Below are 26742 nucleotides of genomic sequence, written 5' to 3'. Positions count from 1 at the left end.
TTATGGGTTTCTTTCAAGAGATTTGTCTTCAGGAGGTGCAGAGAGTAACAGACAATCCAGCAACCTTCCTTATTCTTTACAAAGTACTCAAAGTTTGGTAACAGCAGTAAATCGTAGCAACAACAAGTCATAAAACCAGAGTGTCTGACTAAACGCTCTTCCTCCCTCCTTTACTTACGATGAAAAATGGACCAATTACAGCTGCCGGTTTACAGGCTCCTCGGCCATTGTTGGAAAGCCCCTTAAACCATTCATACCAAAGTCTGGATGTAACGTTTGAGCTCCAGGCTGTTACGTGACGATGTTTACACAAGCCGAGATGAAAGCATGTGCCGAGGCCGTACACGCCCTCGCTCTGTTCATCTGACCTCAGGTCAGCAGGACAAGTTCCACATTTATGTGCCGTCCCTGGAGTTGAATTTATTTCCACACCACGAGGCACACAGGGACACTGAGGCCTGTCCTTATAATGCTTTGAACAGCTGGGTATGTGATACCTGGTAGTAAAGGGGTGATTTCAGGAGTGTCCCTATACAAATCACTTTACTAACAACATCCTCTGTGGTTGTGCTCAGTAATGCTAGTACTACTGATCATAGACGATATAGATGAGTGACATCACTCTGTGGTTTTTGGACTCAACTTTAGTGGGATGAAGCTCTCCGCCGAGAGAAAACTGCTTTTTCCCCAAGTCTGTAAACATGCTCATTTCTGCTGTTTGTATCGACGTTTTAACATTAATGTCTGTAGGGACTGACTTAGTGTTGGAGCCTGCCTCGAGTGGCCATTAGAGGAACTGCAGTTTGAAGAACAACTCAGGTCCAGAGAGCTGAAAGCTAAGTTAATAAACTGACTAATATTGGGCGAGTTAAAGCTGATATGTTGAAGTGAAGATGGAAAATAACCTCACTAAAGTTTAGTGAGTACACAGTTTGATCGTTTTTCTTCTCCCGTCTTCTCTTTCACCATCGTCCTGCTCATGGATGGTCCTACGTTACTTTATCCTTTTCTTCTGGTCACGACTTCAGCCTCGAGACCAATAAACTGACATTTCCCTTCTCTGCTGAGGCAACATTCACTTCTTTGGAAAGTAGAAATGAGGTTTGTGCACATGTGCAGAGTTTCAGGATAGTAAAAAAAAAAAAAAAAAAACACACAACACACACACACACACACACACACACACACACACACACACACACACACACACACACACACACACACACACACACACACACGTCAGGCATAGAATAGAATATTTATGCACTTTTCTTCCCTGAATTCAGTTTTATCCATCTGGCTCCAGCCGTATAATCTCTGAGATGTTTCTATTAGTCAGAGCATCTTTATTTCCTGTCTTTATTTCATGTCGTGTCTTCCTGTCAGAGCTACAGCTACTGGCTGGCGCGTTAATCGATTTCTCTGCAGTTACTTGGCGCAGATCATTCGATGATGGCTCGTTTACTCGCTAATGCAAACGTTATTTGGGCCCAACGAGGGGCAGCGGTGCTTTAAACCCTTAAGGTATCTGCAACAGAGCTGACGCTTTGATGGATCTCTGCTGTTAAACACATCTGATTTTAGGGATGCTTCCAGTGCTGAGCAAGCTGGTTGGTGAAGCGCTGAGAGGGGAAAAGGATTAGTGGAGTCTCAGCGTGGTGATGTGGCCGACGTCTTTTACTGACAACAGCTCAGTAAATCTGGTTCAGCAACAGCTGCGCTCAGGCTAAAGCACAATTTTAAATCAACTCCTGTCTCTGACAAGCTTTTAAATCTTAAAGTTTCTTCAGTTCAGCTGGTTTTAATTGCTGCTGCTGGAGAGACCTAAAAGCCATTGTGTTGTCCATGTGTCCACCATGCAGTAGAGCACATAGCCCTGAGCTAAAATTGACCTCTGACCGCTTCAAAGAAGAAGAATTTCCCCTCAAGATCCAGTTCTGCATGTTTTAAGGGTTTTATCACACTAAGCACATGTAAAGACTCTGACTCTGTGAATCTGCATTTTAAAAGACATAATTTTTATGCCTTCTGTTAAAGAAAAGCTGACTTAAAAGTCCAGGATACAGTCCACATGTATCCCAGCACCAAGTGACTTTTCAACAGAGGTTAAAGGTCACCATACAATCATGATAAAGTTGTGGCACACTCCCATTATCATGATCAACTGATAGTCATTCTAACTAACTCTAATTCTAATTAAAGACTTTTTTGTCGTGGCTTGGGTAAATAGTGCAGTTCGATCACATGAACATCAGTAACCAATAGGAGAGCTCTCTCCATGCTCTCAGGCAGCACCGCGTCCGGTTGAGGCGCCTTCCCTTTTTCCCTTTTGTTTTCTTTGCCAGATCAAAGCCATGAGCTCCTTCTGTTTCTGCTTCGTTTGTAAATTGTTTTTCTTCATGTAAATTTCCACCAACAGCATGATGGGAAAAAATCTCAAAAGGAATCTGACCATAGCGTTGCAAGCAGTGGCCCTGCATGATCGCTGGCCTCCCCAAAAACCAAACTCTGACTCATCTTTAGATCTGAGACGGTGCCAGACTCCAGTCTTTCCAAACTGGCTCCAGTGTACTGCAGGCATGAGAAGCATCCTGAAGTCAAGCTGTGTTTTCGCCATGTCTGAGCTCCAATTACTGATCACACAAGAAGAGCTCAGCAGCAGCACTGTGGTGATGGGAAACCTTCATATTTCATCAAAATCAATGACAGGGGAGGTAAACACATCTCAACTTTGTCGCAAGTTGAAGACTCACCAAATACCATAAAGGAGTGGCATTTGTGTCAACCGCACATTAATATTGCAATACAGAACTTGACAAATAGAAACTTAATTACTATACTAGCTTTGCCAACCACTTATTCTTCAATTCAGATTAAAAAAACAAAACAAACTAATCTATATCTTATTTATTCAGTTTTTACAAAATGTTCTTTTTCAATGAACCCCAAGCCTTTTGCACAGCTCCCAGATGGTGGGCATCATCACAGGACGTTAACAGCCCTCAGCCTGAGTGTCAGGAGAAGTTGGCTAATGCTGTCATGGTCCTAAGTACACTAAAGAGGCACTTAGAAACAAACCTTCCTCCTAAAAGAAACTTGACCTGCTGCAACTCTGAAACACAGTCAAGCTGAGTAAACGTATCTGATAATACAAAGGAGCCAGGTTTCTAGTGCACTATGCAGATGTGATGCAAAGATCCAAAGATTCTTCATCAGCGTTATCAAGATAAGAAAAGAGCAGTTGCCCTTTTTGCAGATACAAATACAGTTTTGTCTTAAAATATTTGGCTTTCTCTTCTGTGTGCTTTGGCTACAAAAAGCCTTTAAATGTGAAGATTCTGGAATAACTGGTCTGTCAGACTGTAAATCCAGCACACAAGCAACCCCATCTGCAGATGCAATTAATTATGATGCTCTGGGTTTTGCCTCAAATTTCAGGACACAGCTTCACATCTGCAGATCAGCCCTTTTTTGTGTTTTCTATTCATTTTTCATATTGCCTGATGAAGGCACTTTTCCTGAGTCCGTGCCACCCCATCCGTTAGCATATCTCAGCTTTTTCACATCATCAGTACACTTTCACACAACACGATGCCAAGGTTAACATCGTGAGATCCGCCTCCGTGTAGCTGACAGGTGCTGACGCTCTGGTCCGGCTGAAACTAAAGGACGGGTAGCATTTACAGTGTTTTCTGCTTCTTATTATCTCGCATCAGTTAAATCCTTTTATACATCACCCTCTGAAAATCCATGCCATCTGGCAACTGCAAAAACAGCCTGGGTTTCCCTTCTTTTTTTCCCTTGCATGCAAAGAGTTATTCATTTATAAATATACATTGTTTGCATATTACAGAAATAAAATGTGTCTGAAACACTCCCACAGCTCTCCAAAACACCATTTGGACACTTTGAAATGAAAATCTACTTAAATTTTTTTAAAAGCAGAAATCTTTGTGGTGAAATGGTGACCTCCTGAACTCTAAAATAGCCAGGTCACTATTTATTTTTTTAAAGGTTTCCTGTTACATCTTTCTGACCTTTGCATTCACATCTGTTAAATCATCAGTCTGGTTCCTGTGTGTGAGGGTGCAGATTTGGCATGAAATCTATAGAAGTCTGCTCCAAAACTGCAACTTTTTTCTTTTTTTTCTATGACAAAAAGAAAAAGGAGCCATTTCTCAGTATTATCACATGTAATGAAGATAATCTACAGACTAAAATCAATCACACTCTCCACTGTTAGTACAGTTCAGAGCGAGAGGCCTTAAAGCCTTCCTGCTGACACTCTTATCCCACCCTGGGAGGTAAAACCGCAGAGTTGCGGTCAGCTACCAGAAGAGGTAAAACCGAGCGGTGCCTCCTTAAACTCCTCCTGGTCCCGCCTCCCTGCTGGCACTCTTCAGCTGCACTGATGTAATTGTTTAATAGAAATAGCAGTGACCCAGTATTTTCCAGTCGAGCATCCCAGCGGGGACTGCAGTGCGCTTTCAAAGATCTCCCCCTCTAAGAGGAGCTTATGGATCCTCATGAAACTTTGTGATATTGTTGAAAGGACTGTCCACACCGCTTCTCCCAGCAGTGCTTCCTGTAAATGTGTTGCTATCAGCACCACAGCTCAGACATAATCTAGAGCATGAAACACAGTAGCTCTGAGCGGAAAGTGTCTTTAAAGCCAACGGCACACTAAGAAAATCTCTTACATCAGGTTCGAACTGCTGAAGTGTGATGCTGATGACAAATCGGTCTTCGTTGGTGGGCCTGAAGGTACCAGGGTCAGCAGAGCTGCAGTAATCGGCTGAGAATCCAGGAAGACAAAAGCTGTCCAGCTCTCTCAGACTCTGCCTCATCCTCATCACTGTCTGCACAATCCTTTCTTGGTGTTGTTTAGTTTATGCTCTCAACAGTCGCACAGCATATTTCATTTTTGTCTTCTAACTCCTATCTTATTGTAATTCAGTCACTAACACGTATGTTGTGGCCTGGGAGTGAGGCCATGATGATGAGAGGGAAAAAAAAAGAGGCCTGTGCTGCATTCAGGTAAAGGTTTTTTTGGCATCTTCCTCGTGCCCTGCGTTTGCCCTATGTTTCATAACGTGAAAGTGGTGGTGTTTGCTTTAATTTTTCAGATGCGGTGCGTGTCTGTGTAAAGTTTGTTGGGAGCATGTGCTTTGTTCTTTGTTCTGTTTGTGATTTTAAACTGCCTCCTCATGTGCAAGTGTAGACATCCACTGATTAGGATGAGCCAGAAGGAGAAGAGAGCCAGACAATCCAGCCGGACTGGCTTTTGTCTTGCGGGATTCTCAGACCAGATGTGCCAGATCAGTCGATTACGTCATGATTATTCTGCGGTGAAAATTTGCAGATACTGACATATCTAAAAATGCTGTACATAAAAGGCATTGTAGTCACCACAGAAGGCTGAACCTCAGGATATTAACAAATACAGCTGGTGGCATTTCTTATCGCCTCTCTTATGGTTATAAAACAGCTATACACCAGTACAAAACTGACAATGATCAACCAAAAACCAACATTTTCTGAGCAGTGTTACAAAACACAAAGTGGCTATGTCCCTATTTTGACTGGCCTGAGATCAGAGGATTCATTGCTGAGTAGAAAAAGTAAAACATTTTTTCACCATTTCTTCAGGTGGCTCATTTGCTAGTTAGAAACCCAACTATATTAAGTTTATTATCACGTATGTATCTTGCATGTGCTGGCACATCAATCATCCGGTTACTGCATTTTTTTCTTTTCATGTACAACCTACATATTTAATCTACTCTCTCTTCTCTGATTGGCTGTCAAAGTTCGCCTACATGCAATCATACATAAGTTGGAACATGCGCTCTCGGCTTGCTCTCTCCTCCACCAGCACCGACATTATACCTCGGTTATTGTTTGCAACTTTCTTTACAAGTTATTGGTTGCGCTAGGATTCACCCGCAGTTCTGTTATTTCAGTAATGAGTAAGTTCAGAAGCCCAAATCCATCAGCCTTTTGAGTGGTTGGATGCTCCATTGTCCAGGTAAGGAAATCCCAAAAAGTTCTGTTCACACGTGCATAGCATTTTCAGTGGGAGAAACGCTTCGTCCCTCTTCCAGGTGACTTCTCCCATTTCATTGGCTAATTGATGGACATTTTTCTGAGCCAACACATTTTGTTAGCATTTGAGGAGTTGTCTTTTTAATGTTTAGCTTCAGGGAAAAGGAGCCTTTAACTGTGTGTAACTCAAATTGCAAAAAACCATAATCTCAAAGGTGAAAATAACGGTTACTTAAGCGCCACAGCAGAAGATCCTCATGAATGATCTCATTTGTTTTCAAAGGGGTTTTAAAGATTGAATAACAAACCACCCCACATACAGAGCTACATCATACCTCCACCTCACCATCAGACCTGCTCAGCTCATGGCAGGCTGTCTATTGATCATTTTATAACATCCAGGAGATGCAGATGGCGTGTAATCACAAGCAGTCACTGCTCTGCGTTTTACAACCTACAGAGGACCATCTGTTCATGTGAGCCAACAGAACTCCTCAGGAACACGTCTGCAGTTTGCGTGTGAGGTGTTTTGGCTGTAATATACAGCATATTTGGAATCTCAGGCATGTGCGGGTTCTGTATGACCTCGAGACGTCCAGCGAGATCAAAGAGGAGTGCTTCGATTCATGTGTCAAGCCTCAGTCAAGCCATGGACCGAAAAAAGTTACATAACTCAAACATTAAAGACAAATTTGGCTTCATTCTCCTCAATTTAAATATGCAGTATGTTAGAATGCACATGTGGACAGTCTCAACTGAATGATTAATGACTTCTGCTTACCTTGTGGAAGCTTCCATGGAAGATCTTCTTCACTTCCCTTGTGTCAAATGTGACTCTCTGTAGCTCGCCTCTTTCGTCTTTGTTGTAGAATGAAACGGTCTGGCTGGTTGCTGAGCAGGGACAGAAGAATAAATTACATTAGAATTAAGTTGTAGGAATACTCAGGTTCTCAAAGAAATCTTCCCTTGAGCTTTTCAACTGAACTCGTCGAAAAACACTCATTCACACTCATGTTCATTTCTATACAAATGACACCCCATTTTATGTATCTCTGAAAACAGATGACACATCACTACAGGCATGTCATAAAGACATAAAGGCCTGGATGACCTGTAATTTTCCACTTTTAAACTGTGTTTATCCCAAAAATCTGTCTGTCTAACCAGATACTTTCTCTCAGTTGCCACCACTCAAATCTCTGAAGCACATCTAATCAGATGCATTACTGGATATCTTCCAGTTCCACTTCTTTTTGACCAGGATGTGTAATTCAACTCTCATCTTGATCAGATCTCTTGGATTTGATCTTGGCCAACCTTCTTTCATCTGTGTAATATTGCCAAAATTAGAAACATCCTCTCTCAGACTGATGCTGCAAAACTATTCCATGTATGCACTTCTAGGCTGCTGTAATTCCTTATCATCTGGATGTCCTTAAAGCAACTGGGCTGCTTTCAGCCCATTGGGAGCACCAGGGAATTCCTGCAGTCCTAAGAATTTTAGCCTGCCATGAATTTTAGAAGCAACATTATAAAAGTTAGAATGAATGTAGATGGACCGCTCAGTCATCATAACTGTCACAATCTCCTACAGGCGATATATTAATGCATCTGAAGATAAAAGAAGCACCTGAAAGCCTATCTCCTTCAAAAAACAAAACAAAACACTGATCCTGTCTGAAATGCTGTAGCTTATTTTTAACTTTGTTGTGTGTGTGTCAGTTATTTCAAAGACTTGATTTACCCTCTAGTGTAAGCCAGCTGTTTTCATGAGTACAGCTCTGTGTGTTAGTATTTGCTATGAAGAGTTTTTAAGGGTGTAGCCTTAGCAGATCTTGAAAAGTTGGGGGCAGAATGGCTCCTGGCTCTGCTGTTTCAGTTCACCCATTATTTAACTTGAAATATGTGCTAACCTCTTCATATTTCTCTTCATATTTTTTTATATTATTATGATGTATTAGGTTTAATGAAGCCAGATAAAGAAATATATCCTAGATATGTTGAACTTGCTGTTTTAGTACAGGGCAGTTCAAGTGAATATAGTCTGTTCCTTACAGAGTTAGCACAGCTTCATTAGTGACAAAATACTTTACCTGAACCTGCCAAACACAACGACTGACACGACTTTCATATGTTTGAGTTTCTGTGGAGCTGTCAGGAGAAAGTTCTCTCAGCACAAACACTGGAAACAGGAAGACCAACTTTCGCTTTGTTGGTGCTTTGTTGTGCAACTTTCTGCCAGAAGGTTTCTCTCATGATGTCAAACCTTTAATCATGCACAGTTATAATTCATAGTAATAACTCAAGAATACAAATGTTTGTCACTGGTGGATTTTTGTTGAAATCCTGCTGACAGACAGAAACACAGGCTTTACGAGAGCCAGCTGAGCTGCTCGATGACACAACAGTTGTGCGGCAAAGGGAGTCTGCGATCAGCTCAGACCGAAGCAGCCAGAGGGCACGGCCAGTTGATTACATTACATACTCTTCTCTGTCAGCGATCAGATATGACGCAGTGAGGCACAGCTGCTCCACATCACACGTTTCCTTGCTGCCTTTCCCTGTTTTCACACAGGCAGCACAGGATAAGAATAGAGAGCGATACTTACGGTCAAGGGTGACGCCGGTCTCTGGTTTGTGATCTTTGCTCGACACCTGCCAGATGTCGAAGGCCTCCTTGGGCGTGTCGGGCAGGAGGCGGAACATTATGATGATGGTGTAGGCGTGGGGAAGACCAAGAGGGTGGATGTCTCTGAAAAAAGAAAAAAAAAAAAAAACAAAACAGTGCGTTAAATTTGAGAGTTGTCTGGACAGAGCGAGGACAGGTTAAACACAGCTTAAAGCTTAAACAGAACTCTGGTCTTGGGTTCAAGGATATATAGAACAGCTTCACAGAGGCTGGAAAGTAACACGCTAGCTTACATGATTTTAAACACAAGGATTGTTTTTAATACTTTGCAGTCAGTGACTGCCTGAGGTATAAAACCCATGAACATCAGAAAATGCTGCGTTTCCTCCCTCAAGATTCACACCCAGGCCTTTACTGCATCTGCCCTCAGTTGCTGCTTGTTTGTGGGTCTCTCTGCATTCAGTTTTGTCTTCAGGAGCCAAATGCTGCTCTATTAGGTTGCGATCAGGTTTCTTACTTCTCCAGTTATTTTGGAGCCTATTTTTGAGTGAGGAACTATCTAAAACCTACTGAATAAAAACAATCTGTTTTTCAATCACATCTTTGTTCTTAGATTAAAAATCCACTAACACAAACATTGTGCTATTTCCAAGTAATTATAGGCACAACTGTAAAAATAACATGTTGTCTGTTAGCAGTGATTTTAATAATTTTCCATCCACTGGCTCTTCTTCCTCTCCTTTTCACATCGCTGCAGGATGCTTCTCATTTGTCCCTGTGATGTCAATACACATTTTGTTAAGCCAGTTTTGGTAAACAGTCAAAACCCAAGCTGTTTTCCATCTCGCTGCTGTTGCATGTGATATTCTGGGTATGGGACGCCAGTGCTGGGTGGTGGCCAGTTTTTACAGTCTAGTTTGTGGTTGCGTCTGCACTCAGTGGCCTGATGGAGGCTCACAGTGTGAAACAGCTTCAGAAAGAACTGAAAAGCCATTTTATGGGCAGTCTGCTCTCCGTCATGACCTGCAGCTCAGTCTGACCCCACAGCTGGGCTCAAAAAGTTTGAATGCAGCTGGTTACTTTCGTCCCGTTGGAGACGAGAACAACATGGAAGCATTCGAAAGACAGCAAATCTGGAGAAACTCTGGGAAGCTCCAGCAGAAACTGGTAACTCAATCAGGCCATGTCACAAAAAACCTGGAAAACTCTGCTGATCCCAGCACTGCACAGACAGAGCCGTAGACTATGAAGGAAGTTCAATACACTAGTTTCACAAAACCTCAAACTTCAGTCAGATATAACACGTATTCTGATGGTTGTCATCAGCTTCCTTGTTTTCTGGTGGGATAGGTTTGAAATCCCTAACCTAGGAGGCACCAGTATCGACAGGCAAATGGACAGCTTTGCTTTGCGCTCAGCTCTCCCTCTCCACCACAATACATTGTTCAACACATCAACACAGACACTGCTTCAGTCCATCTGTCAACCTCCCAATCCACTCTACTGTCACTCATCAACAAGACCCCGAGATATTTAAACAACTACTCATCCCTGACCTAGAGTGGGAACTCCATCTTCAGAGGTGCGAATTTTCATCCCAGCTGCTTCACACTTGGCTGCAAACCACCCTATTTCATCACCTAATAAGGCCAAAAGTACAACATCATCTGTGAAGAACAGAGTCCAGATTCTGATGAAAGCGGAAACCTTCTGCCACCTGTCTCTGCCTAGAAATTCTATCCATAAAACTTATGAACAGAATTGTGACAAAGAGCAGGGCTGGCAGAGACCAACTCTCACTGGGAACGGGTCTGACTTATTACCGGCAATGCGAACTAAGCTCTCACTACAGTTGTACACGGACAAATGGCTCATAGCCATAGGTCGGTCACCCCATACTCCCGAAGTGCCCACCACAGGATGCCCTGACAGATGTGGTCGAATGCCTTCTCCAAGTCCACAAAACACATGCAGACTAGTTGGGGAAACTCCCACGCACTCTCACACAATTTTGAGACGATAGAAAGCTGGTCCAACGTTCCACAACCAGGACGAAAACCACTGATCGTCCTGAATCTGAGGTTCAGCTAATAGGCTGACTGTCCTCTCCAGCGCCGTGATATAGATCTCAAAGTCTATACCACGGTGCTTTCAAAGTCTATGAAATAGAGCTCAAAGTTAAAAGAGAAGGTGCTCAAATAGAAATGAGTGACAAAACCTTAGTAGGTTTCAGACTGTAAGGAGCAAAGGTAAATGAGGAGTGATGTGAAACATATGGGCGCATATAAGCCCGTGACCCGTGAGACTCACGTGGTAGGCTGAGTCAGGAAGGCGTTCTTATGAAGTCTGTATGCTGTGTAGCTGTTGAAGGAGCCGGGTTCCATGGAGACGCCTTTGATGTAACTGTAGGTCTTCTCCGTCAGGTTGAATGCCTCCAGCATCCTGAAGCCTGAAACAACCAATCAGAAGCTTGCCCTTAACTGCAAGATCATCCAGATGAACAGTGAATAAGTCATGAATTTCTCTAAAGTTTGTATTTACCAGGTGAAGTAAATCCATTCACAAAAATCAAGGGGCACGCTGTGGACAAAAACACACAGAAATTAATGAACTGAAACACATGTTAAAGCAACGTTTGTCTTTTTTGTTCTAAACTAACAGGAAGTTGCAGTTTCGCAGATGAAGGTGATCAGGTTTTCTTTGATGGTGTTGAAAGCGTCAAAGTCGTCCACGACGAAAACATGTCTCTCGCTGGGTTTGCTGCCAATCTCCTGCAGCTCGATGAAATCCACATCAGCGACACCGATGGCGAAGACGCTGTAACCTGAGGACGGCACAAACCAAGGCAGTAAGAACACAAACAGACTCTTGGCTTATCGGCTTCATTTATTCTTCCAGTAAGAGTCTAAAGAGGTAAAAACATCCAAAAATGGATACAAAACATTATTGAAAATTCTATCCAGCACAGTTTCAATAATTCTGATGAGAGCCAGCTGCTTCTGTTTGGTCTGTAAGCAGTCTGTTTACAGCTGTTTGTAAGAGAGCTCATCTGGGACACACTCGCATGGAGATGCTGTAGTAAATTCTGGTGATACGTGTTTGTGTGACATCTACCTGCGTGTTGGAGCCTGGCGGCGTTCTTCTTCACCTCATCCTGAGAGCGTCCGTCAGTGATGGCTACCACCACTTTGGGGACATTTCTCCTCATCCCGTTTTCAAGAGAGAAGGCCTTCTCATAAGTGTGTTTCAGCGCCTCTCCTGCTCAGAGGAAAACTGTGTCAGATCAGCAGCTGCTTGTTTGGATCTGTACCTGTAGCCTGTAGCATGAGATCAAACCTGTTTTGGTGTTTCCTCCTCGGTAACGAATGTAAGGAAGCGCGGCCATGGCGATGCCTTTGTCCTGGTAAGCGTTCAGCTTGAACTCGGTCTTAGCGTTGTCGCTGTACTGCACAAACGACACCTGTGTGGAAAATAATGAGAAAATTAGGGACTTATCATCCTCTCTGTCACATCAACCCTCCTTCACTGCATCCATGAACTTCCTCGGTGGTGTTCCACATTAAACTTCCTGTGTCCAGTACACCCATTATCCCCTCTCTGCAAACGTCCAAATATCTCAGCTTCGTCTCTTTGACTTGCTGGTTCAATAAAGTTTAACAGACACATTTTGGAGAAACTCTCGAGATTAAGCCTCTTCTGTGAGAATGTTTTTCACTGGTGGGAGAAACCAAAGCTCCAGAACAAGACAACCTACCAGGGTTTGAAGTCAGGACCTTCTTCCTGTGAAGCAACTGTGTAACCCTCTGAGCTACTATTGCTGCTTTTAACAATATGATCTGTGATATTTTCTTGTTACTCGACATTTCTTGATACAGTAGCAGTCTTATACATATTTACAAAAGTGTCATATAGGAAAATAATCAAATTGATTTGCAGGAGTTTGTTTTCTTGTTTAGGTTTGATTAAAAGTCTAAATGTACAGCCTTGGTCAGGACAGCAGTGACATCGCCCACAGTAAGAAGGTCTTGGGTTCAAATTCAGCGGATGTTCCTCCCATGCCTGTGTGGGTTCTCTTCAGGTACTCCACAGTCCACAAACATGAATGTTAGGTTAACCTGTGATTCTACATTGACAGCAGGTGTGAACGTGAGTGTGAATAGTTGTGTGTCTCTGTGTTAACCCTGTGACGGTCTCCTAATCTGTCCAGGGTGTACGCTCGGCCTCTCACCCTTTGACAGCTGGGGTAGGCTCTGGCTCCAGATAAGCAGAGATGGATGGATGGGTGGAATCTATGGCATCTATGGCAACTATACATCACTGCACAATCTACAGCATGGGTGAGGAACTCCAGGCCTCACGGGCCGAGTCCTGCAGGTTTAAGATATCACCCTGGGTCAACACACCTAAATTAAATGACTAGTTCATTACCAGGCCCCTGGAGAACTTCAAGGCATGTTGAGGAGGTAACATAGCCATTTGAATCAGCTGTGTTGGATCAAGGACACATCTAAAACCTGCAGGCTCAAAGGCCGCAACATAAAAAAAAGAGATGAACACCAGATTGTGGGTGAGAAGAGGTTTTTCTTAAAATGGCATAGCAGGTTCGCTAAAATGGCTGGTGCCACCAATGCAAAGACAAGTGAGCTCCCCAGAAAGCTTGCCTCAGGTATGCCTTTATCCACACCTGACTAGGTGTGGCCAATTAGCACCAGCTGAATACATTAAGATGATTAGGGGCTGCAGAGGGACGTAACACCGGCCCTTGAGGTCTGAAGGTTCCCCCACCCCTGATCTACACCATAGCCCAATGTGCACTTTCCCAAAAAAAGTGGTCAAAGTGCAAAGACTGAGTTTGGTCTGACTGGGAGTGACATGAATTATAAACTTCATGGGCTGTAACTGTGCATCTAGCTTGCTCACAGTGCTAAAGAATGAGAAGTATGAGAACTGTTCAACACTTATGAGCTCCAAGATCGACCCGATCAGCCGACTTTCACTCGTGATGGGAGAGCAATGCAGACACTTCAGCGCATGAGTGTCAGTGTAAACAGCATTACGCAGCACAGCGATGGGGGAATAAGGACTTTCAAACAAGCTTAAGATGGCACTTTATGTATAAAAACACTGAATAACTTGAAGGGGACTCAGAGAACACATCCAGTTAAGGGGATCATTTTGAAATTCCTACAGAAAGCTGTCTGAATCCAGAATTTAACGGGCTCCTCTTGTTTCACTTCCCCACAAACTTTTATGAAATCTCGTTTTTGTGTAATCTTGTTGACAAAGAAATGACTCGAGAAATTAAAAAGTAAATAGTCCAGTGAGGGGAAAAAACTGGCTCTCCAACAAAATTATGTGGCCACCAGACATTGGCTCGAGTTTGACTTTGTTGTTCAGATAAGAACTTACACATGCTTTCTTTCCCCCGTCCCACAAATGCATCGCAGGCAGACATTTGGCTACAGCATCATTATACAACACAGAACATACATGTTTCTAATAACTGCTTGCTTCTCTAAAGAAAATGTGCACATGCACTGCTGTCTCCCCTCGCACACAGTCATACACTGACCAATTTCATAGATCTATTTAAATCAATTTCAAGGAATACACCCATGGACTGCTGACCCCTGATAGTGAAATATTTCAGCTCACATGCAGCGAGTGGAGCATGGAGAACACAGAGATTTCTCTCATAACCATCTTTTATGGATTAAGAAACTAGTATTTTTGGTAAGAGGATGCAAATCCGGTTTATTGTGCAGCAAACAAAATGTTTTCTCATCCAGATGGACCAAGTACTCTTTGAGGATTCTTGGAAGAAACTGCCTTAAGGGATGTCAAACAAGGTAATAATATAAACCTAATGGATTTACTTTTTTAGTGAAACAGATGCTTGGCTTTGTGGCTCAAATATAATACAAATAGAAGCAAAAGAATCCCAATGAATACTATCTTAGACTCAAGGATTGTTCATTTTATCCTGATTGGGATGCTACTGAGCCATCCTATCATCACGGGATGACTTTAAAGAAGAAGAGGTTTGTGTCAATGTGAAATGATTAAGACAGCTACAGAGGTTTTGGACCGAATCAGGGTTTTAATCATATTTTTATACGATGCTGTCACACTTGTCAGGATGAATGTACCTTTAAATCCAGAGCTCCCTCTCTCTGGGACAGGTTTATATATAATCACCGATTCTTTAAATGCCTGCAAAACCCAGTCGGAAAATATTCCGCGTCGCCAAGAAAGCTTTTTTAGCCTTTATTTCATTTGCATCTCCTCCTTCTTCTTGTTTTGTCTTGTTGTCGGCTGTTAGTGATTACACTTGATTGAATTCTCGTATTAGGGCGGATGTTTTATAAGCCCCTGGCCTCCTGTTGAGGTGAAGTTCTGTTATCATGAGGTTTCCATTGTGAAAATAAAAACAAAACCACCACAGGATGATGTTGGGGTACGGAAGTGTAATGCATTCACTCAAGAGAAAAAAAGAAGGTTTCTGAATTAATGAGACATCTTAAAATCCACAAAGAGCCTCTCATTCACTGCAGAGCTCAGCTTCATTCATGGCATTGCCTCCCCAGCTCGGTTTAAGCCATTTTTATTTGGGTCTGGGTTTTAAGCACTGTCACATACTTGCTTGTTCAGCTGCTACTCAGTGCAGATGAGAGCTTCTGGCAGGATTTGGGGGCATTTCATTAATTCAGACAAACAGAAAAGGTGAATTTTTATTGAATGAATCATTTTCTTGGAATCAGATCAGAAAAATAAGCAGATTTTTTTTGTATTTTAATAAAAGTTTTTGAATGTCTCCTCTAAATGATCTTAAAGACTTTTTAGCATCACCATCTCCACAAGACATGCTAATTTACATCCCTATGTAGCTAAGACACCTTCATGCACCGCTAGTTAGATGCTAACTCATTGGCTTGGTACGTATTCTCTGTGTTCTCTGGTTCCAAGAGTATTTAAAAGTAGAATAGGAGGCAGAGCCTTCAGCTTTCAGGCCCCTCTTCTGTTGAACCAGCTCCCAGTTTGGATTCAGGAGACAGACACTATCTCTACTTTTATAGTTAGGCTTCAAACTTTCCTTTTTGCTAAAGCATATAGTTAGGGCTGGATCATGTGACTCTGAATTCTCCCTTAGCCATGCTGCTATAAGCTCAGACTGCTGGGGGGACTTCCTGTGACACACTGAGCGTTTCTTTTTTACTCCTCGTCTCTCTATTTTCTCCTTTTCTGCCTTTTCACCCCTCAACTGTCAACCGGTCAGAGTAGATGGCTGCTCTGACTACTGCAAATGGTGCAGTAGTGGTTGATGTGAGGGAGCTACCTGAGTGGAGGTGCAGTAGGTAGAGCATGTTATAGCCTGCACTGGCCTTGCATGGCCCATTTGACTTCACAAAGATTTTGCACTTTTTATTGCAGGGTCTCACTATATAAATCTCTGTGAGGTAATTGTTGTATAAATAACACAGAACTGCACCAGGTGCACTACTCCTCCCTGTCAGAGGGAATAACTGTCAGTGTTTTAAGCACATACCTGCATCCCTGAGGGTCCGATGACATCAAAAGCGCCAATCATGTCAGAGACAAAGTGCACCACCTTGGTGAAGCTCTCCTCGCCGATACTCCATGAGCCGTCGATGAGGAACAACACATCTGCTTTGGCGCCTTTGCAGACTGAGGCAAAAAAAAAAAAAAAGAGTCAGTGAGTCCACAGGCCAGTTGTTGCATCATAACATGGCATAATTAGCAAGCTGGAGCGCATTAAAAAAAGTCAGCTGACAGTGTGCAACAAAACAAAACGCCTGAGACAAATGACGTGATCGAACCGTTCGCGTTAATTATGGGTTCCACTGATAAAAAACAACAAACTGGTAAAATAAAACCGGGAACATTTGGTCTGCATAAGGACCGAGCTCTCCCTAATGCGTTCCTCTCACATGAAAACGAATTGGGCGAAAAGCTTTAAATAATCTTGGCCTCATGTGATGCACCCCTCTTTATCTTCTCCGCCTGCTCTGAGCTCTATAAACAACTTTCACACAGCACCAAATGACACAAACAAATTCTCTGGACTGCACTCGCTTTCTTTTTCAACACCTGAGCTGTTGGTTCTTAACGGGCGCGCTCCCCCGCGGGGCCCACATGTGGCGGCCATTAATCCACCGCTAGCCCGAGCTGGATCCAGGAGGACTCGGCATTCGCAAAGTCACCGTCGAGGATTTTCCAAACACGGCTGAGCTTGAATGAAAGGATTTGATCCGTTCAGTCCTGGGAGAGTTTCTTGGGGAAATATTGGCAGATGATTCACACAGAATTGGCCCAGTGAGAAGCCGACAGATGGAAGCCTTATTAACCCAAGCTGAACTCTCATTTTGTAACTTTTGCTGTCAAAATTCATTATTATTTGTATTTTTTTATATTGTTTTATTAGGAAAAAAAAGTCAAAGACTCTGGAGACAGATTCCAAAATGCACCTTTAGTCTCCAAACATCTGAGATTGCAAGGCAGCACGCAGGCCTAATGAAACAGCAGAGTCAGCAGAAGCAGTGAGACTCAGGGAAAACGGGCTTTGACGTTTGACACGTAAAGCAACAGTTAACAGCTGCTGGTGTTTGCTAAGACAGTCACTGAAAAAAAGCTGCTTCTTCTGAGCATGCCCAGTTGAGAGGAGACCCAAAACAGGCTGGAGGGACATACATACACATATATATATATATATATATATATATATATATATATATATATATATATATATATATATATATATATATATATATATATATATATATATATAACAACCCAGCACGCCCCTGCGGGCGGTTTATCCTTCAAGCTCGGGTCCTCTACCAGAGGCCTGGGAGCTTGAGGGTCCTGCGCAGTATCTTAGCTGTTCCCAGGACTGCGCTCTTCTGGACAGAGATCTCCGATGTTGTTCCCGGGATCTGCTGGAGCCACTCGCCTAGCTTGGGAGTCACCGCACCTAGTGCTCCGATTACCACGGGACCACCGTTACCTTCACCCTCCACATCCTCTCGAGCTCTTCTCTGAGCCCTTGGTATTTCTCCAGCTTCTCGTGTTCCTTCTTCCTGATATTGCTGTCATTCGGAACCGCTACATCGATCACTACAGCCGTCTTCTTCTGTTTGTCTACCACCACTATGTCCGGTTGGTTAGCCACCACCATTTTGTCCGTCTGCATCTGGAAGTCCCACAGGATCTTAGCTCGGTCATTCTCCATCACCCTTGGGGCATCTCCCATTTTGACCTTGGGACTTCCAGGTTATACTCGGCACAGATGTTCCTGTACACTATGCCGGCCACTTGGTTATGGCGTTCCATGTATGCCTTGCCTGCTAGCATCTTGCACCCTGCTGTTATGTGCTGGATTGTCTCTGGGGCATCTTTACACAGCCTGCACCTGGGGTCTTGCCTGGTGTGATAGACCCCAGCCTCTATGGATCTTGTACTCAGAGCTTGTTCTTGTGCTGCCATGATTAGTGCCTCTGTGCTGTCTTTCAGTCCAGCTTTGTCCAGCCACTGGTAGGATTTCTGTATATCAGCCACCTCCTCTATCTGCCGGTGGTACATACCGTGCAGGGGCCTGTCCTTCCATGATGGTTCCTCGCCTTCCTCCTCTTTCTTGGGTTTCTGCTGCCTGAGGTATTCACTGAGCACACTGTCAGTTGGGGCCATCTTCGTGATGTATTCGTGGATGTTTCTTGTCTCATCCTGGACTGTGGTGCTGACACTCACCAGTCCCCGGCCCCTTCCTTCCGCTTAGCGTACAACCTCAGGGTGCTAGACTTGGGGTGAAACCCTCCATGCATGGTAAGGAGCTTTCTTGTCTTGATGTCAGTGGCTTCTATCTCCTCCTTTGGCCAGCCTATTACCCCAGCAGGGTACCTGATCACGGGCAGGGCGAGGTGTTGATGGCCCGGATCTTGTTCTTACCGTTCAGCTGACTCCTCAGGACTTGCCTGACCCTCTGCAGGTACTTGGTGGTTGCAGCTTTCCTAGCGGCCTCTTCATCGTTCCCATTCGCCTGTGGGATCCCCAGGTACTTGTAACTGTCCTCTATGTCTGCAATGTTGCCTTCTGGTAGTTCAATCCCCTCAGTTCTGACTACCTTCCCTCTCTTTGTTACCATCCGACTACACTTCTCCAGCCCGAATGACATTCCAATGTCATTGCTGTATAGCCTGGTAGTGTGTATCAGTGAATCGATGTCTCGTTCACTCTTGGCATACAGCTTGATGTCATCCATGTACAGGAGGTGGCTGACAACCGCTCCGTTCCGTAGTCGGTATCCGTAGCCAGTCTTGTTAATGATCTCACTGAGGGGTTCAGGCCTATGCAGAACAGCAGTGGGGACAGAGCATCTCCTTGGTAGATCCCGCACTTGATGGTGACTTGTGCTATGGGCTTGGAGTTGGCCTCTAGTGTTGTACGCCACATTCCCATTGAGTTCCTGATGAAGGCTCTTAGGGTCCTGTTGATCTTGTACAGTTCTAGGCATTCCAGTATCCAGCTGTGGGGCATTGAGTCATAGGCCTTCTTGTAATCAATCCAGGCTGTCCACAGGTTGGTCAGTCTGGTCTTGCAGTCTCGGCTGACTGTTCTGTCTACCAGTAGCTGGTGTTTTGCGCTTCTGGTATTCTTGCCAATCCCTTTCTGTGCCCCGCTCATGTATTGACCCATGTGCCTGTTCATCTTAGCCGATATGATGCCTGACAGGAGCTTCCAGGTTATTGGTCGGTAGTTGGATGGGACCGGTCCCTTCTTGGGGTCCTTGGGGATCAGGACCGTCCGACCTTCGGTTAGCCATTCCGGGTGTCTCTCGTTAACTAGCAGCTGGTTCATTTGTGCTGCCAGACGCCGTGGAGTGCAGTCAGCTTCTTCAGCCAGTAGGCGTGAACCATGTCGGCCCTGGTGCTGTCCAACTCTTCATACTGGAGACCCTTTCTTGGATGTCTGCCACTGTGATGGTTACTGGACCCTGTTCAGGGAGGTCGCTATGGTCTGCCCTCAGATCCACTAACCCTTCTCCCATATGCTCTTCCAGTATTGCTCCATCTCCAGCCTTGGTGGTGCTGTTCTGTTATTGTTCCCTTGCCACTGAGAGTACACCTTTGCTGGTTCTGTGGAGAACAGCTGGTTTATTCTCCTGCCTTCTATCTCTCTGGTGTACCTCCTCAAGCGGCTGGCCAAGGCTGTGAGTCTTTGCTTGGCAGTTTCCAAGGCCTCAGGTATGGACAGCTTGCTGTATTTCTTATGCACCTTCTTTGTCGCGCCTTTCTGCAACTCCGTTAGTTGGCTAACCTCCCTTCGTGCTACTTTGATCTTGCCCTCTAGCCTCCTTCTCCATGGAGGGTACTGCCCCTTGTGGCTGTTCAACTTGTAGCCAAGCATCTCACTGATCACTGCTGCCGTAGTGTAGATCAGCTTGTTAGTGTCGGTAATCGTGGTTGTAGGTATCGTCCGTAGTGCTGCATTAACATCATCTAGCAGACCTTCTGAGGGTACTTCACGTAATCTTGGTAACCGGCTAGGGGGGGTCCAGGTTTCAAGCTTGGCCATGATCCTATCTTTCAGGATGCACTCGCACTCAACGATCCTTCTCCTATCGCACTCGGGGCTATGTACCCAATCTCGGGTGGGGGTGATGATATCTCCCCCCTGACCTGGCGTCCTGACTCCTCCTTGCCGTAGCATTTATGTTGTACCTCGTCAACGTATATATATATATATATATACACACACACACACACACACACACACATACACACACACACACACACACACACACACGTATATATATATATACATATATACATATATATATAATGTTATGGCTGCTCTAAGCTTTCTACATGTTTTTTGACCTGAATGCATTAAAAATTGTCTTTGGGTACCATACAAAAAGAAAATCACTCTCATCAACCAAAACACAACAATGCATTTCAGATTCAGCTCGCCTTCAGCTGGATTATGGATGCCATTAGAAGCTTACCTGCCCATCCAGGGGGGATGGTGGGTGGAGGTGTTGGAGTAGGCGGGAGTGTTGGGACTGGAGTTGGCTCCTCCACTGTGAGAGACAAAAAAAAAAAAAAACTGTTATCAACATATCTGTAATAAATACAGAATCGGTGTAAACACGGCGCGTGATGAAGTCATTGTTTTGGAGCCGTGCTGCGAGATGATGCAACTCGCAGTTGGAATCGTGCTTCATGTCTCAGACACCACAATCATGCTGTGAGCGGGCGTGTCGGAGCCACGCAGCTGTTACTACGATCGTGTTCTCTGTGGGCCGATCCGCTCGGGACATGTTTTTATGCGTTTTTCCGTCAGTGATGCAGATGCTGTTGGTTTGTACTAAGGATACATGAAGGACAGATTAATGCAAGGTTAAACTCATTTTTATTTATATTGCCTTCAATATAAGATGACATCTGAAACAGGTTGGATTACTTTAAAACCCTTTGAGCTGTCTACCTGACATAAAGGATTTGTCCAGCCAATCATGTAACGACTGCCACATGAGGCACTGCATGCAGTGCTTTACATTCTTCTTTACATTCAGTGTTTTTATTCTTTAAATATTTTTGTTGCATTTTATAAATAAGTTAAAACGTCAAAATGAAAAACTTGAGACAGCTGAAGTGGACAATGTCACTCACAGGACATTTACACCACAAAGTATTTTATCACTATTTAAATAATTGGTGAAATTATATTTCCAGATCAAAAACCCTGAAGATGATGCTTTGCGCCCATCTTAATTTAATTATTAAAGTGCAGGAAGTTATTCTTGTTTGTCGCGCTGCTCAGATTCGGCTGCAAATCGACCCAAATTCAGGATGTGGTCTCATTCAGTGAAAGAAAGGGAATTTTAAAAATGATCTCAAGGCTTCAGATGTTCCGCCTGATTATAACTACACCTGTTTTCCCTAAGACCATGCTGTCTTGAAGTTCATATATTTTGAGTTTAAGTTTGACTTGTTATCTCCAGTACACTGGTGTTTCTCTTCTTTATGTTTGTTTCATGTATTGTGTATATGTGTGTGTTTGTGAGTGTGTATTCATATCTTTGTGGGGACCAAAATCCTGATCCCCACAAGTTTCAAGGCATTTTTGAGACTCAAAATGTGGATTTAGTGATAGGGTTACAATTTGGTTGTAGTTAGGTTTAGGCATTCATTTTTCATGGTTAGGGTAAGCATTATGTCAAGTAGATGTCCCCACAAGATATAAATACCCAACGCGCGCGCATGTGCGTGTGTGTGTGTGTGTGTGTGTGTGTGTGTGTGTGTGTGTGTGTGTGTGTGTGTGTGTGTGTGTGTGTGTGTGTGTGTGTGTGTGTGTGTGTGTGTGTGTGTGTGTGTGTGTGTGTGTGTGTGTGTGTGTGTGTGTGTGTGTGTATGTAATAATTATCCTGGTTACATTAAAAAAAAAATGTAAATAAATAAAACTAGAGCAGCATTTTCTGGTTGTCTTTCTAATTTTGGACTCTGCAGTGTTTAACCCAGAGATCTCAACAACCAACCTACAAAGTTCAGTTGCTGCTAACCAGCTTTCCAATCTCATGTTTCCTTTACTGGTTGGCAGCCCTCTGCTGCGGCGGCTAGGCGGCTCTGACGTCAACATCTCAAGCTGCAGGAAGTGAGCCTTTCTGCAGAGTCCTTCCTCTCTGAGCCCAAAGAACAAATTCATGCTTTGCCACAGAGTTAAAGACTAGCATCACTTCCTGCACTTCAAGGCAGTGGAGTTTGAATCTGTAGTAGAAATTCAAATTAATTTCTTTGAGGAAGGGAGGGTGGACCTCTCTTTTGACGGTTGTGCTCCTGCCACTGGTTTGATTCTGTGATTAAAATACTGGACTTCACGTTTTCACACCAGTGAACCAGACCGGTCACATTTCAAACACACTCTAGTTTTGGTGCATTTACTAAGGGCAGAATTCTCTCAAGTTTCTAGAGTTTTCCTCCTCACTGCACAGCTTTCTTAGTACTTACAGGTCCTCTCTTTGGTGCTGACTCCCGGACCTTCCAGATTTGGTGTCTGAACGAAGACGGTGGCGGTGTACAGAGCATCGGGAGAGAGTCCGTCAAAGCAGTACTGAGGCAGGCCGGCAGGAATGGTGATTTCATGCTGTCCTTTACTGGATGCTACAGAGGAATCAAAAACACATGTAAACACATCACAGTAAAGTGGAGTGGTCTTCAATTAAACGATGGTCAACTTTTCTGAACATGCTCAAAAGCTTCATCGAGGTTTAATAAGGTTCGACCTCCTGATTGGCTCATTTAGAGTTTATTTCCAGGTGCTGTGGGCTCAGTGTGCTTGGTTCCTGTCAGAGGGAAACACTGACTCATGTTCTTCAGTCACTGAGTTTGTTCAAGATGGCTGAAACTTCGTGCCCTTGTAAAACACACCAGTGACTTTTACACAGTTTGGAGCCCTGAATCATGTTGAAATTTTCCTGTGATGAAAACTAAGATTTTTACTCACTTCATACATCTCCTGGGTATGACAGCATTAATAATTATTACTAATGAGTCAAAGATTACTTCCCCAGGTGCTTATGTTTCTGGCTTTTAAATTAACACCAAAGCCTGCTGGCTTGTGACGCTGGCACTCCCGGTGTCTGTTTCAGCCTCATGAGGGACAAAGAAGGTTTATTCTGCAGCATTTTCATGGTTCTAGTTCCATTTCAAACCATCTGTTTGTATTTGAAATCAATTCCATATTAAAGACAGTCTGGTCCAATCACTTCACCAACACTTACAAATTAATATCCCTGTACATTTTAGTATACATGTTGGGCAGCTCCGGGTAGTCTACCCCTTCTAATATTGCACCTCTTGCCCACTGACAGCTGGGATGGGCTCCAGCTGAGAGCTTAAGACGGTGGGTGAGCATGTTCTCTGCTCATGCACACAAGCAGTGAGTCTCAAAGGACTGCAGAAAGTTTCCTAAAGAGGAAAAGTTTCTTTGAGCACGTCTTAAACTACCTGAAAGCCCCTGCAGGATTTATGACTTCACAGTCACTTCAGGACTGTTGTCTGTAGTTTAGTGGACAGCTGACCTCTGCTTATACTGTATTTTACAATTTTGACCAAACTAATCCAGATCTGCACCAAAATAGACTAAGCCCTGCCCCACCACTCGCTTGTGTTTCATGAAATTTACCTTTTGAAAACACCATACAAACACGGATTTTAATTCACAGGCTGACAGGTGGAGGTTTGTAGCACCACTTGGAGCCTTGAAAATAGACAAACCACTACTGAAAGTGCAGAAAATATTGATTTACTGGGAAGTTCTTGATGTAAAAAACCACATGATTAGGAATCTTCAGCTTTTGTCGGTTTTACAGGTGTCATTGTGCAGGGAAATGGTCAATTTGAGCCTTTCACCCTTTAAGTTTAATGTTCTCTCCATGTCTTTTGGGGGGGCTTTTTGTTGCTAAAGGAAGAAAATAAATATTACTTTACACACACAGCACCCTGACCCTTCCAGTGAAATGTTTATCTCTCCGCTTGTCTCGGCTGCTGATAAATTGATGATAAGATTTCCTATTTACTCTGAGCGCTTCAGCGAGAGCAAACAAACAAAGCGTGTTTATCACACGGGCGTTTTGCTGTCCTGAATGCACTTCAAGTAAGTCGGATTCAACGCTCCCCGCATCTCCGCTGCTGCAGATATCTTCAGAATAAGCTCAGTAACATCAACAAGTTGTGATCAATCACGTAAATTATTTTGTGAAAACACGCACACCTCTCAGCGAGATCGACTCCAGATCGGTGCCCCTCATTCATCAGGAGCAAAGATGCACTCAGGTCTGAGCTGAGAGTGCGTTGTAAAAATAAAAGCCCTCAGACTTTTCAGCAGGATATCAGATAGCCGAGTGTCTGAACCACATGTTCCTCTCCTTACCACGGATGTTAAAACATGGAGGCAGAAGACCCGCGCTCACCGTTTTTCCACCCACTCATCTCACCGCTGGCTCCGACCGGTGTTTGCATTTCCACTTGAGAACAAACAGTCGACTGATTTGTTGACTCGAGCGTCTGCTGCGTCTCACTGGGACGGCTCCTCTGGTAGCGGTTAACCACCATCTGCCTCACGCTAACAGACCCGTGTTTGTTCTGGCAGCATGTCACATTGGCCCAAACACCTAATGACTGCCATATAGATATTTAAACATGGATGCTCTATCTCCATGTTCGAGTATGAACCAGATGGACCTCAGACACTCCAAAGTCATTGAAAAGGATGTAATCTTTGCAAACAGAGATGGAGTTAAAGCTTGGTGGTCGGGCGGCTTCGGTCTTGGCCAAAACGTGCATCTTTTTGGATCAATAATCGAAAATAGGCAGCCTGAGCTTAAACAGCCTCAGGGAGGAAATTACAAGAAAACGTTTGAGTCAACATAGTCTCTGCAGCATCTGCAGAGATGATCTCATCTGCAGATATGTTTTCAGACATCTGATGGGAGTCTTATTGCACACTTTACCACATGCATCAATTTAAATATGTCACCCTGAATCAGGATCACTGGCAGATAGGACCACACCACAAGGTTAATGCATCTGCAGGGAAATGAAATATCAGAAACTTCTGATGAAAATCACTGCAGGTTCTCTTCCGTGATCTATCCAAGGACATGTTACACAACCATGTGGTTTTAGATCATTTAGAGACTTACATAGAAATGGTCTAAGTGCTATTATTATAACATTACTATTATTACACACAAAAGCTGATTATGATATTTAAAAAGTGATGTTAGGTGACTTACGGTCCGCTGGGTTGAGTTTAATGCGGTACGACGTGGCCGCTCTGTGTGGTGTCCACTTGATGCAGAACTTGTCGTGGCCGACGTTGTAGGTCTCAATGTTGGTTACGTTCAGGTAGACTGAAAAAAAAAAGTCAGTTTAAGCACAGTGGAGGGTGGTTGGTAGGTTGTTCATATGTCAGATGATTCATTTTTTTTTGTTAAGGTCTTTTAACAACTGATGAAAAATAGAGATTCTCTATGAGACAGGAACTGTTTAACTAATAAAAAAAAAAAAAGAAGAAGTACACCTGATAATCTATTAGCTGCACTGCCTGAAGGAACCAGGTGAGTAACTTTAGGTAGCGAGAAACTTGACTGGTATTTCACTTCATGAGCCCATTTCTTTTCAGGGCTCCTGGTGTAGCTGTTTTGTTCCACACCTGAGGGTGATTACTGTCTCCGGCCCAAACAAAAAAAAAAACACCTGAGGCCAATATAACCAGACTAAAGAGTAAACAGGTGTGAACATGCCTTTAAGTCCAAATCTCAATCAGCCAGAAATAAATCTGAACAACTGAAAAGACATCAGATAAATCCTGGGATTTTTCTCTGGTCTGAAGTTAAAGTGTCAGAAGTTACCGGACGTCAGGAGGGGTTAACGAGAGGACGCTGAGGTCCAGTGAGTTTTTTAAGAAACAATTATGAGCGACATTTGAAATAAATCAGCAGTTTGTGCGTCTAAATACGGTTCCTGTACGTACGTGTCGTCCCCTGGCCAATGAGCGGCGCGCTCACGCCGCTGCCGTACTGTGCCAGCACTTTGACGTCGTAGGTGGTTCCAGACTGCAGGTTGGTCAGAGTGTAAGAGCTCACGTCTCCAACGAAGAAGTCGATGGGCTGGTTCATGCCTGGAAACATAGAGCGGGGAATGAGAAGTGAGTGAGAAACTGACGAGAAGTAAAAATCAGGTGACAGCTTTTAGGAACCAAGACGTTATTCACAATGTGTGTGCAGAGAAACATGCTTGATTAACCGCAATGGTTTTGTTAACGCTCACCTGCAGGGGTGTAGATCAGCCGGTATCCCTGGATGGGTGCAGACACGGGGTCCCAGGCCACCCTGAAGCGCGTGTACCACTCGTCCGAGATTCGAAGGTTTCTGGGACCCAACATGTCGACTGTGACACGGAGGAGGCATCGAATTTTAGACATGGTAAGCATCACCATGCAGGCCTAAAACATGATGCTAATGTGCGAGTACCAAAAAACTGCAGTTC

General features: G+C 43.8%; 1 protein-coding gene across 5 annotated transcripts in view; it reads right to left on the bottom strand.

The window, feature by feature from the left end:
- col12a1b (collagen, type XII, alpha 1b) overlaps positions 1-26742 on the bottom strand; it is a 153728-nt gene that overhangs the window by 24213 nt on the left and 102773 nt on the right. For all 5 annotated transcript variants that reach the window (XM_031751530.2, XM_039599428.1, XM_039599429.1 and 2 more), the window contains 13 exons: positions 26524-26643; positions 26228-26374; positions 25488-25604; positions 22699-22851; positions 20697-20771; positions 16221-16360; positions 12011-12134; positions 11789-11932; positions 11334-11498; positions 11216-11254; positions 10985-11123; positions 8655-8797; positions 6827-6936 (listed from right to left, as the gene is read on the bottom strand). In XM_031751530.2, coding sequence (XP_031607390.2) covers positions 6827-6936; positions 8655-8797; positions 10985-11123; positions 11216-11254; positions 11334-11498; positions 11789-11932; positions 12011-12134; positions 16221-16360; positions 20697-20771; positions 22699-22851; positions 25488-25604; positions 26228-26374; positions 26524-26643 — 1616 coding nt within the window. The remainder of the gene's footprint in view (positions 1-6826; positions 6937-8654; positions 8798-10984; positions 11124-11215; positions 11255-11333; positions 11499-11788; positions 11933-12010; positions 12135-16220; positions 16361-20696; positions 20772-22698; positions 22852-25487; positions 25605-26227; positions 26375-26523; positions 26644-26742) is intronic.

The sequence above is a fragment of the Oreochromis aureus genome, linkage group 15 (assembly GCF_013358895.1).
Source record: "Oreochromis aureus strain Israel breed Guangdong linkage group 15, ZZ_aureus, whole genome shotgun sequence".
In the NCBI taxonomy this organism is placed as follows: domain Eukaryota; kingdom Metazoa; phylum Chordata; class Actinopteri; order Cichliformes; family Cichlidae; genus Oreochromis; species Oreochromis aureus.
Note: the sequence above shows the minus strand (reverse complement) of the source record. Positions and strands in the feature narration are given on the sequence as shown.